Source organism: Nicotiana tabacum, chromosome 15, assembly GCF_000715075.1.
Source record: "Nicotiana tabacum cultivar K326 chromosome 15, ASM71507v2, whole genome shotgun sequence".
Classification (NCBI taxonomy): domain Eukaryota; kingdom Viridiplantae; phylum Streptophyta; class Magnoliopsida; order Solanales; family Solanaceae; genus Nicotiana; species Nicotiana tabacum.
This window is the reverse complement of record NC_134094.1, coordinates 33,277,003-33,290,164: the sequence shown is the minus strand read 5'-3', so window position 1 is coordinate 33,290,164 and position 13,162 is coordinate 33,277,003. Positions and strand designations below refer to the sequence as shown.

At 36.4% G+C, this 13,162-nt stretch overlaps 1 protein-coding gene across 1 annotated transcript; it reads right to left on the bottom strand.

Moving 5' to 3' along the window:
• Positions 1-10,458: 10,458 nt before the first annotated feature.
• LOC142169575 (uncharacterized) lies at positions 10,459-10,812 on the bottom strand. Its single transcript, XM_075231453.1, has one exon. It carries the CDS (start codon positions 10,810-10,812, stop codon positions 10,459-10,461), a length of 354 nt encoding a protein of 117 aa, XP_075087554.1.
• Between the last annotated feature and the right edge of the window lie 2,350 nt (positions 10,813-13,162).

Here is a 13,162-nt window from a genome sequence, read left to right as displayed (position 1 = left end):
GTGTGTGGTGACTATCTGGGGTTATGAGATGAGAGTTGATCTTTTACTGCTTATCATGGTTGATTTTGACGTGATTTTAGGCATGGATTGGTTGTTACCGTGTCACGCTATCCTAGATTGTCATGTTAAGACTGTGACATTGATGATGCCAGGGGTGCCGGGGTTGGAGTGGAGAGGCTCCCTAGATTATGTTCCTAGTAGAGTGATTTCATATTTGAAGGCTCAATGGATTATTGAGAAGGGATGTCTGACATATTTGGTCTCCATGGGGGATCTTAGTGTTGATACTCCTACCATTGAGTTAGTTTTGGTAGTGAGAGACTTCCCAGATGTGTTTCCTGCAGACCTGTTGGGCATGCCACCCGATAGGGACATTGATTTTGGTATTGACTCTATGTTAGGCACTCAGTCCATCCCTATTCCATTGTATCGCATAGTACTAGTGGATTTGAAGGAACTAAAGGAACAAATATATGAGTTACTTGATAAGGGCTTCATTAGGCCTAGTGTATCACCTTGGGGTGTGACGGATCTATTTGTGCAGAAGAATGATAGTAGTATGCGGATGTGTATTGATTACAGGCAGCTGAACAAAGTTACAGTTAAGAACATCTACCATGTATTGCTGATTTGTTTTACCAACTTCAGGGTGCTAGAGTGTTTTCGAAGATTGATTTGAGGTCAGGGTATCATAAGTTGAAGATCCGGGATTCAGACATTCCGAAGACGGCTTTCAGGACTCGCTATGGTCACTACGAGTTTCTGGTGATGAACATTATATTCCAGTCGTATCTTGATTCATTCGTAATCGTGTTCATTAATGACATATTGGTGTATTTTCATAGCCAGGAGGATCATGAGCAGCATATGAGGATAGTACTCCAGACTTAGAGGGAGAAGAAGTTATATGCTAAATTCTCCAAGTGTGAGTTTTAGCTTGATTCAGTGGCATTCTTATTGAACGAGGTGTACAGTGAGGGGATCAAGGTAGATCTGAAGAATATTAAGGCAATTCATAGTTGGCCCAGACCGTCTTCAACTACTGAGATCTAGAGTTTTCTTGGTTTGGCTAGATATTATCATCGTTTTGTGTAGGGCTTCTTGTCTATTACTGCACTTTTGACTAGATTAACCCAGAAGGGTGCTCCTTTCAGATGGTCCGACGAGTATGAGGTGAGCTTTCAGAATCTCAAGATTTCATTGACTACGGCCCCAATGTTAGTGTTGACTATGGGTTCGGGATCTTACATTGTGTATTATGATGTGTTGTGTATTGGTCTTGGTGCGGTGTTGATGCAGGACAGTAGGGTGATTGCCTACGTGTCTCGACAGTTGAAGGTTCATCAGAAGAACTACCATGTGCATGAATTAGAGTTGGCATCCATTGTTCACGCACTAAAGATTTGTAGGAACTATCTATACGGCGTTCCATGTAAGGTCTATATTGACCATCGAAGTCTCCAATACATGTTCAAGTATAAGGACCTTAATTTGCGGCGGTGGAGATGGTTAGAGTTACTGAAAGACTATGATATCACTATATTATATTATTCGGGGACCAATATGGTGGCCGATTCATTGAGTAGGAAGGTTGAGAGTATGGGTAGTTTGGCATATTTACCGGTAGCAGAGAGGCCACTAGCCATGGATGTTCAGGCTTTGTCCAATCAGTTTGTGAGATTGGTTGTTTCGGAGCCTATCCGTATTTTTTCTTGCGTTGTGGCACAGTCATCGTTGTTGGAGAGTATTAAGGCTCGCTAGTTTGATGATCTTCACTTGTTGGTGTTGAAGGATACGGTGCAGTAGGGTGGTGCTAAGGAGGTTATGATTGGTGATGATGGTGTTATACGGCTTCAAGGCCGTATTTGTGTTCAAAATGTTGATGGGTTGAGAGATTTGATCCTTCAGGAGACTCACAGCTCGCGTTATTCCATTCACCCCAGGTGTCACAAAGATGTATCGTGACTTGAAACAGCACTATTGGCGGTGGAGAATGAAGGAAGATATTGTTGCTTATGTCTCTCGGTGTTTGAATTATAAACAGGTGAAGTTTGAGCATCAGAAACTGGGAGGGTTGATTCAGATATTGGAGATACCAGAGTGGAAGTGGGAGCGCATCACTATGGATCTTGTGGTAGGCTTACCATGGACCTTGAAGAAATATGACGCAATCTGGGTTATTGTGGATCGGTTGGCTTAGTCCGCACACTTTATTTCGGTGATGACTTCCTATTTTTTAGAGCGGTTGGCTCAGATTTACATCCGGGAGATTATCCTCATGCACGACGTGCCTATTTCCATCATTTCTGATCCAGGAACACAGTTCACGTCATTGTTTTGGAGAGCAGTGCAGTGAGAGTTAGGCACATGGGTTTAGTTGAGTATAATATTTTATCCCCAGATGGACTGACAGTACGAGCGCACTATTCAGATCTTGGAAGACATGTTACGTGCCTGTGTTATGGATTTCGGAGGTTCATGGGATAAGTTTCTACCGCTCCCAGAGTTTGCCTACAACAATAGTTATCATACGAGTATCTAGATGGCTCTATATGAGGCCTTATATGGGAGGCGATGTTGCTCTCTGATTGGTTGGTTTGAACCTGGAGAGGGGTTGTTGGGCATTGATTTAGTATGTGATGCTATGGAGAAGGTTAAGGTAATTAGGGAACGACTTCATACAGCTCAGTCCAGACAAAATATTTATGCTGACAGGAAGCCTCGTGATCTTGCATATATGGTGGGTAAGAAGGTTCTCCTCAGAGTTTCTCCCATGAAGGGTGTGATGAGGTTTGGGAAGAAGAGCAAGTTGATCCCTCGGTATATTGGCCCTTTTGAGGTGCTTGAGAGAGTTGGAGAGGTGGCCTATAGACTTGCCTTGCCACCTAGTCTATCGGGAGTTCACCCAGTATTTCATGTTTCTATGCTCTAGAAGTGTTATGGTGATCCATCTCATGTTTTGGACTTTATCATGGTGCAGTTAGATGGGGATTTGACTTAGGATGTGGAGCCGAAGGCCATTTTGGATCGGCAGATTCAAAAGTTGAGATCAAAGAATATAGCATCAGTGAAAGTTCAATTAAGGGGTCAACTAGTAGAGAAGGCTACTTGGGAGACAGAGAAGGAGATGCATACCAGATATCCTTACCTTTTTGAGACTCCAGGTATGATTCTAGACCCGCTCGAGGTCGAACGTATGTTCAAAAGGGAGAGAATGTAATGACACGGTCGGTCATTTCATGTATTTTAGCCTTGTTCCCCTATTTATTGCTTCTTCTATGCTCATTTGTGGTTATGTGACTTGACAGGGTGGTTGGATTTGGTTTCGGGGTGGTTTCGGAGAGGATTGGGACACTGAGTCCCAAGATTGAAGCTCACGTTGAAAAAAGTTTACTATAGTTTGACTTTGGTGTAGACGACTCTGAAATGGAGTTTTAATGGTTCAGATAGCTTCGTATGGTAATTTTGGACTTAGGTGTGTGTCCAGATTTGGATTTGAAGGTTTGTAGATTGGTTTGAAGCTTTTTGGCGAAAGTTAGAAGTTGATATCGGCTTCAGATATTGGTTCTAGAAGTTGGAATAGGTATATTGTGTCATTTGGGACTTTCATGCAAAATTTGAGGTTATTCGGAGTTGATTTTATATGGTTTAGCATGAATTTTAGAAGTTGGAAGTTCATTAGTTTCATTAGGCTTGAATTGATGAGCGATTCATGGTTTTGGTATTGTTTGATGTGATTTGAGGCTACGAGTGAGTTGGTATTGTATTTTAGGACTTATCGGTATGTTTCGACGGGGTCTCGGGGGCCTCTGGTGTGATTCAGATTCTGATATGTCATATCATTGACTAAGCAGAGTACTTGGATAATTGTGCACACACATATAGTTCTTTCTGTGCTTCATACTTGATCACATTGTTGTTCTATACTTGTTGAATTTATGAAACTATACAGGTTATATCAAGTATCATTTTTAATTCTTGCTTCTTTTACCTCACTGAGGTTAGTTATGATACTTACTGAGTACATTGGGTCAGTTGTACTCATGCTATAATTTGTACTTAATTGTGCAGATCTAGGTGTCGGGGCCAGTCATCAGTAGCGGAGTTGTTTGTTGAGCTAAGCATCGAGAGATGAGGTTGAGCTGCATTCTCGTCCGCAGTCTTGGCATCTCTTTCCTTATGTACTGTTGTCTTTATTTCTGATAGTATTGTATTTGGTCATTTTCGAATTTGTATTTACCAGTTTCTTGGGGATTTATCGTGTATTGTCTTACTATGCTATATTAAGGTTTTAGACTTATGTTATTTCTATCAATTCTATTATTATGGTTCTTTATTGTTAAATCTGACTTGGTAAGCAAGTATGCTAGGCGCCATCACGACTGGTTGAGATTTTGGATCGTGACAGTACATGGGATCGGTTGTACTCATACTACACTTTGCACTTCATGTTTAGATTCAGGTACATCCGGACGGGATAATTTCCAAACTTGAGTTGTACCAGCTTTGGGAGGCTATGAGGTAGCTGCTAAGTCGTCTGCAGTCCTCGATGTTCTCGTTTAGTTATTTGTATTATTACCGTTCTATAGTTCAGACAGTTGTATCAGCGGATTTGGCTTGTATTTTGATATTCAGTAGTGCTTATGTACTCGTTGACACTAGATCGCTGGGATAATTGTAGCAGTATTGTAATTGTTTTCATTATATATTTCATGATATTTTCCGTTGTTTAGTTATTAAACCATATTTATTCAAATTCATAGTTATCATGTGACTGTTGGCTTGCCTAGCAAATAGTATTAGGCACCGATGTGGCTCCGATGAGAGTTGGGTCATGACAATTACTTTCTTTTTTTCCTATGTATTATCAGTTAATAGTGGTGTATCATGTGATATACTCATTTATATTTCTGGTATACCAACTCACTAGTCAAACTGTGACTTTTCTTATGTAAAATAATATACCATCAGTAAATACTTTTTTTAACTAACTTTTAGATGTTTGTTTCAGTTAATAGTTGTATATCATGTGATATACTCATTTGTATTTCTGGTATACCAAGTCACTAGTATAACTGTGATTATTTCTTATATAAAATAGTATATCATCAGTAAATACTTCTTCTTCTTTTTTACTAACTTATTAGATGTTTGTTTATGTAGTTGAATTTAAGAAATTTGTCTCTTGATGACTTGGAGAATGACGCAACAAATAATGTTGATCAGAAACACCCTAGTTCAGATGATGACTTTGTTGATCATCCACCTGAAAGCTCAAAAAGGCAGGCAAAAAGCAGATAAAAAGGCAGGGGAAAGCTGCAGTTGACTTGGACAATAAGGTGGCAGATAATGACTTTGTTGATCCTCCACCTCAAACATCGAAAATGTTAACTAACGTCATAACTGAAAATGACTTGGAGATAGAGAATATTCATGACAAACATCATAGTTCAGAAAATGCCTATGTCGACCCTCCACCTGAAAAAATAAAAAAAATAGTCTAAAGTTAAAAATGTCTTGCCCGTAGGTAATAACTGGGATGTTCAATTTAAGATTTTGCCAAATGGCCAAGAAAAATTAAAGAAAAAAGTATTGTTATTGAAAAAGGAATATAAGGATGAACTAGTAGTTTTAAAGAATTATGTTGTCGAGAAATTTGTGGAGGTGTTCGATGCCATTGATTCACTTAAAAAGAGCAATTCAGAGGTATAATAGTATTTCTTGTTTGTATTGTTTTTCTATTTTTTGGCAGTTCTAAAATTAAAATGACTTTTTTGAAATTTTTGATGAAGCACCAACACAATAGAGATGTTGAAACAGATCAAGATGGTGATGGTGATACTAATCAGGATATGGTCGATGAAAACAAAGCCAAATAAGGTATACTAGTGTATTGTTGTAGTATATGTTGGTCTATTTTTGTGGTTTCAACATATTGATTATTTCATGTTAGTTGCGATTTTTTTACCTATTTTGTAATAAGAATTTCAAAAATGTTTCAGTGTCTGGCCCTGGAGATGATGCCCATGATATCAAGAAAAATGATGGCAATAATAATGAAGGTGTGAATTTAGAAGGGATAAAGGAAGGGACATCTGGTATTTATTTGTATAGTTCTATATTTTTTTTTTTTTTATGTTTATCTTTCTAACAGCTTGATATATTTTATGTAGCACCTGGGTTAGTTGATGTTAGAGTTGGTAAAACGACCTTAGGAAATGCAGATGATGATAAGTGGTTTGAAATGTGTGATTCGGAGGCTCATAAACTAGCACGTGAGCTTGGTAAAGAAACAACAATTGAAGATCTTCCATCTTGTCAAATGCCTAAACAATTAGGTGATGAAGATGTTCCAACTGTTGGGATTCGTAAACAATAAACAACTGAAATATTTTCAGATTACGAGGTTGAGGTGAGCTACTCTCAGATTCATAACCTAACTTCTGAGGTTGTGAACCAGTCCATAGGTGTAGGTCTTGTAATGTATTTTAAAACCAAATTGCTCTACACCTGAAGGTGCTACAATGTCTTCTTTGTTGATTCAGTCAACAGGTGAAGAGGTTCAAGCTTATGAGTTTTCAGATGACTCAAGTCAAGAAGATGCAACAAGAATGAGAGAACCTGTTGTACCTCGTATTGTTGTGAAAGGGGATCACCCTTTTAAAACATCAATTATAGAAGAAGTTCCTCTATTAGTTAGTCATGAGTTTTCTTAGTTTGTTGTAAGAAAGTTAATTGTAACTCGCAGGTAATGTTACAGTTTTAATTATGGTTGATTGTATTTTTTTTATCATAGTTTCGACTAGTTTATTTATATATTTATTAAATCTTCACGAAGAAGGTGTACGAAAAGAAGAATGATATACTTTATCAAGAGGTTGATCTTGGAGTTGCATGCATAGCTCAGAGGACGTGGGTTTTTGAACTACATTATGCTGATATAGGTATCAGATCGACGGTATGTCAACAGACATTATTTTTTATTTTTGTTTAGTTGACAGGTGTGTGTATGTTTTGGAGTAATACTTTTTTTCTTTTTGCAGCATATTGATGTGATATTCTACTACCTCCAGAAGAAAGCTAAATATGAAAATGTGAGGATAACAACGACTGGCAATTTTTTCAGTTGTAGTATTCAAGAGTTATTCGCTAAATCAACTTCAAGGAGCACAAATGTAAGAATCAAGATGCTCGACATGACAAAGAAATTTAAAAAGTATATGCTTGGATTATGTGTTTATGCCAATTAATGTGAAAACTGTGTGGCATTAGGTATTGGGTGTCATGTCTTTCCATGATAGGTGCATTTACATATACGACTCTATGAGATATGCAAGTCATGATGCAGTTGTTCGTGAAGCGTTGCAGTCATTTGATGTCTTAATACCATTGTTACTCCATTTTATGAGCAAAGACATGACATTGCAAGGGGTCGCTCTCATTAATTCGGAGAAAGAGAATCTGGCCGATCCATTTCCTCTTTTACCAATTAATGACTTGCCGGAACAGGAAAAAAGCATAAGTGGTTATGTTATTTTATATAATCTTCTTCGGTTTTTGTTGTTTTATTATTATCTTATTTCTTTTTTATATATTTTTGTATGTAGTGATTGTGGTGTATATTATTGTGCATTTACGGAGTATATCATTGAAGGTAAGAAGATTCTTGCAGACAACGACATATTTGATTCTGAACGTCTTCGAACCAGATTTGGAACGTTATTATACCATTATGAGAAGAAGAAGCAAGTGGAAAATATGGTTATAAGTGAAGATGAGGCGACCGAAAGATTGGACAAATCTTGTATTTCAAAAAGGCGCAATGCGAGGAGCAAGAAGTAGTTTTTTAGGTTGTAGGTATTAGTGATGGTGTTGATTAATCAGTAATCTCATTCAACCTTTTGGAAAACTAGTATTATAGTTGTGAGCATTGTAAAATTACTGATGTACTTTAGGAAATTTCAGGTTTTTTGCTTTTGAGTATGGTATATGCAAACATCTTCTAAACTTCTTTTTAGTAATGTTAAATTTAGTCTTTTGTGTTATAATTGTGCTCCTTGTGCAACCGCTATCTTTTGCTAATATCATAACTTTTTCTATGCTTCTATAGTTTTTTTGGTCTATTAATATTAATTGTACACTCTGTTGTTATGCTAAAGACCCACCGAAAATACCAGTAATGATCAAGGATACTGGAAATACCAGTTATCTCGGTATACTACAATACCAACTATTATAGTATACTCTGTAAGTATACCAAAGGCTTATTAGGAATACCATCCATCATGATAGTATACTACTGGAAATAGTTGTATACTAGCACTCTACTGGAAATAGTTGTATGCTAACACTATGGGAATACTAGTGATCGTGGTATGATATGTTATACAAGGGGGAATATTCTCTAATGTATATCATTACTGGGAATATTTTAGTATACCAACACTATGGTATCCCCAAAGTGTTGGTGCCATGGTATACCAGTAACCACAGTATACTCTATAGTATACCATAGCCATGGTATACAAAGAATAATAGTATACCAACATTATGGGGGGATACCACTATGGTAGACTATAATGGAACACTAGTGACCATGGTGTACTTTATAGTATACCTACTATAGTAGTATACTAAAATAATGGAAATACTGGTAACCATGGTATACTTTGTAGCATTCTATCATTACTTGAAAAGTAGTATACCAACACTATGGGAATACCAGTAACCACGGTATACGAAGAATAGTAGTGTACCAACACTATGGGGGAATACTAGTAACTATGGTATACTTTGTAGTATACTAACACTACTGACAGAGGCGGATCCAGAATTTGGGGGTTTCGGGTGCCAAGCAGAAGGAAAAGATGGACCTTTGCCACTTTCACCTTGGCGACTTTTGTTCTACGGGTGGAACTTTAAATATATATACTATTTCTTATACATATTTACATATATACATAGAGTTTTCGCTGAAACTTACGGGTGGCGTACCACCCCGAATCATATACATAGATCCTCCCTTGAGTGTGACAGTTTCTATATTTTTTTTTTGTATACTCCATAGTATACCAAGACCCCTAACAATGGCAACAACCTGGTATACTATAGAGTATACCAAGACCCTAATAATTGTAATATTAGTGGTATACTTTGTAGTATACTAATAATAAAGGGATACCAGTAATCATGGTATACGAAGAATAGTAGTATACCAACATTATGGGGGAATTCCACTAACTATGGTATACTATAATGGAAACACAAGTAACCATGGCATACTTTGTAGTATACCTACTATAGTAGTATACCGAAACTATGGAAATACCAGTAACCACGGTATACTTTGTAGAATACTATCATTACTTGTAAAGGTGGTATACCAACATTATGATACCAACATAATACCAATAATCGCGGTATTACTGTATACTTTGTGGTATACCAACTGTAATAGGAATACAAGTAACCATGGTATACGAAGAATAGTAGTATACCAATATTATGGGGGAATACTAGTAACCATGGTATACAGTATACTAACACTATTGAGAATACCAGTAATCTTAGTATACTCTGTAGTATACCAAGATTGGGAATAATGGTATAAAGGTCGTATACTACAGAGGATACTAGGATCCCTGGTAATTCCAATAAATGTGGTATTCTATAGAGTATACCAAGAATAGTGGCATACCAACCGTATGGGGAATAGCAATAATGATGGTATATATTGTAGTATAGCAGGATTATTTGGAATAATGGTACTCCATAGTAAAACAATTGGATATATTAGCACCTCATCTCATTAACTGAAATGAAAGAAAGGAAGTTGAGATAGATCCAATATATTTCTTGAACTTTATTCCAGAAATCTATATGTGATTAAATATTACAATAATCCAATGAAATAATTTGATACTATGCAAATTTCTAAGATATTAATGTATGTTAAGTGCTCTTTGGAGGATTCTTGCACGTTTTACAATTGTGACCCTGTTGTCCACATATTTCACATGTAACTTTTGATCTCTTGGATTTTTTTCTCATGCGACTCTTTGTATCTCGATTTCTGTGACCTTTCTTGTTTGATCTTCCCCTTGGGTGGTAGAATCTCATACTGAGATTTCTGTACGAATCTTCTATGTAGTTTCGGCTGGTAGTATATTGAGCAGTATTGATATGGATCCATATTGAATTTCTTAATAATTGCCAAAAAATACGGACATGGAAGTTCATCCAATTGAAATCTTCTGCAACTACACTTTCTTTCCTCCATACAGACAACATATCTGCTGCCTCCATCATATATACTGTATACACTAAATTATTCAATGGCTAGCTTTACCTACATTATTAAAACAGATTTATTACTGCTATGTAAAAATTATGCCATAAATTGTTCTAGCGTAATATCATACAAACTAAAATGCATCTAATAAGTATGGTCATAAACAATTATATCGTCATCTTTCGTGCAGAAATAAAGTTTTCTTCCAGCATATCTTCATACTTCTGTCCCAGCTTTATAAATATTTTTCTTGCGATCTTTTTGTTATTGTAGTTCCATTCCTTAACCAAATTTGTCATGAAATCTAGCAACGGAGTTACTAGGAGATATCTTGCAGACTTATTTGCTGAATTCATGGATTCAGCTATGCTAGATGTCATTATTGTTGTTGTGTTAACTTTTGAATGTGCTCTTGACCGTTTGTCGTATCCAACATCAAATAGATATTCCCACACCCTCTTATCAATTGTTTCAATCTCTATTTGGTAACTGAACTCGTCAAATGTGTATGCTTTGGCCATTTTGAAGAATATTTGCGCAAGTTGGTTATGACTCTTCTTGAATTTCGCCTTAATGTTGTTCCAGAGGTGGAAAATACAGAAACAATGGGGTGCCTCTAGATAGATGGTAGAAGCTGCCTTTGTGATACTCTCACGCCTATCTGACACTATGCACATGCCGTCCCCCTAAGGCCATATATATATCCCTGAATTGTGAAGAATTATTCTCAGGATGCATCGTTTTCTGAATCAACCACTGAATAAGTAAAAGGAAGAATTTTACATGTATAAAAAAATTTCAATTATTAAAAGTATATCATCGATTTAAGAAAAAATAACTTTATAAACAGTATAATATTTGATGATCTATACTTACCTGATACATCTTGCGTGGAAGATGTGATTAAGGTTCCTCTCTATGATGCTTTCAAGAAAGTCCCATCAACTACTAGAATAAACCAATAATATTGTCATCCTTTAATTATTGCATGAAGTGCCACAAATATATACATGAAGCATCCATCTTCCGAGTTGTGTAGCTTGGTAACAGACCCGGGATTTGTTACCTCCAACATATAAAGATATTTCGTCAACTTCCCATGTGAACTACTTGAGTTTCCTCTCAATAGGTCAAGAGTCTTTTCTTTTGTTCTCCACGCTTGTTTGTAGTTCATTGTGACGTCATAATCATTCAACATGTTACATTGTATGTCTCCAGCAGTGTATACTTCTTTTGGGTCAGTATACTTGTGTTTTACCAAGTTCGCCATAACTATTGAAGTATTCTGGCGTGTATCAAACTTTTCATCAATTGGGCACGTGTGAAGTTTGTTGAAGCTTCTAACTTTGAAAACATGAGACTTGTTTAGTCTTGATGCTTTAAAACCCCAAGAACAATTCTGATATACACAATCAATGAAGTACCTGTCATTTATATAGGTATGGTGTTAGTTTCTAACATATGCCAATTAAAATATGGTATATTATCACAACTCTGAAAGTTAACAATAAACAGTAAACCTAACTTGGTGAAACTAAGACAACGAAAACTACATCAAGCAAAGCAGATCACATTATTAGCTAGTATCTTTAGTGACAGAATCAGGTGTTGCTAAACTCATTGGAAATTGTTCTTGATTGTGTGGTATTTCATCACATTACCGTATGGCCTCTTTATCTTTGAATAACTGACCCACTTCAACCTTTTTGTGTAAAGCATTTGTAATTATATTCATATCATTGAGTTCCATATTCTTATCACTCTCTGATTTCTCTGTTGTCAACATATCAACAGCTTCATTGAGTTCCATATGCTTTGTATTGTTATCCTTGGTGTTGCAACTGACCTTATAGTCGAGCAGCTCACATATGTATTATTCTCCTTGAATGTAAGACACAGGGGAAAAACTATCACATCCGAATTTGTCTCTTCCAACTTAATATACATCTTCAAAGACATATCACTGCTTACTGTTAATGGTGGATAACCATCTTTAACAGTATACTTGATATTAATTGTAGTCGTATAAAAGATACTTTGCAATCTCGAACTGAAAATCATTGAAATTCCAATTCAATTTGATTAACATTCCCTCAACTTCAAAATCGATTTTATCATCAGACCAATACCCACCATGATGTAGCAACGTAGGTATTTCGACCATTATTATATTTCAGCTTTGAATCAAAATATTTAATCTGAAATTTGTTAGAGCGTCAATTTTCCTCAAAATTTTCTCCCAAATTTGTCAGAGCTTCAATTTTCCCTAAATTTTCTCCCAAATTCCTCTGCTCACCAACAAACGCGCAGACAGTAAGAAAATTCTTAGTTTTTATTTGGGTTAGCAATTTATATAATCCATAGGCAGCGATAAGTTCGCACAAAATCACGCGTATATCGCATTGGGGGAAAGACAGGTATCAGGTGGAAAGATTTTGGGGGGTACCGACGGTAATTAGGGGTTTTAGGGGTATGGTTTGTTATTAAGTTTTAATAGTAGGGTATATCGGTCCTTTCCCCAATTTTGTTTACCCAACCTGAAATGTGTTTAACATAAAATTTCAATTTTCAGGGCAGAAAAATCCATTTATGTTTGCAAAAGTTTTTCTATCCCTAGCAATGGCAGAGAAATGGCTTCAAGAAAAATATCAGTTAGCAATGGCATAAAGATATTTTTTTTTTTTGGGTCAATTGTAGGGATGAAGAGAAGAGAAAGAATAAAAAAGGTCGGAGAGAGAGTTAGCCAATGGAGAACTGACGAAAGAAAATAAAGGAAAAGATATTTTTCCAATGGAAAGGCAAAATAACCCCTCATTAAAGTATTGTTAATGTGTTATGAGGAGCATTTAAGGGAAATAAAAAAATAGGGAC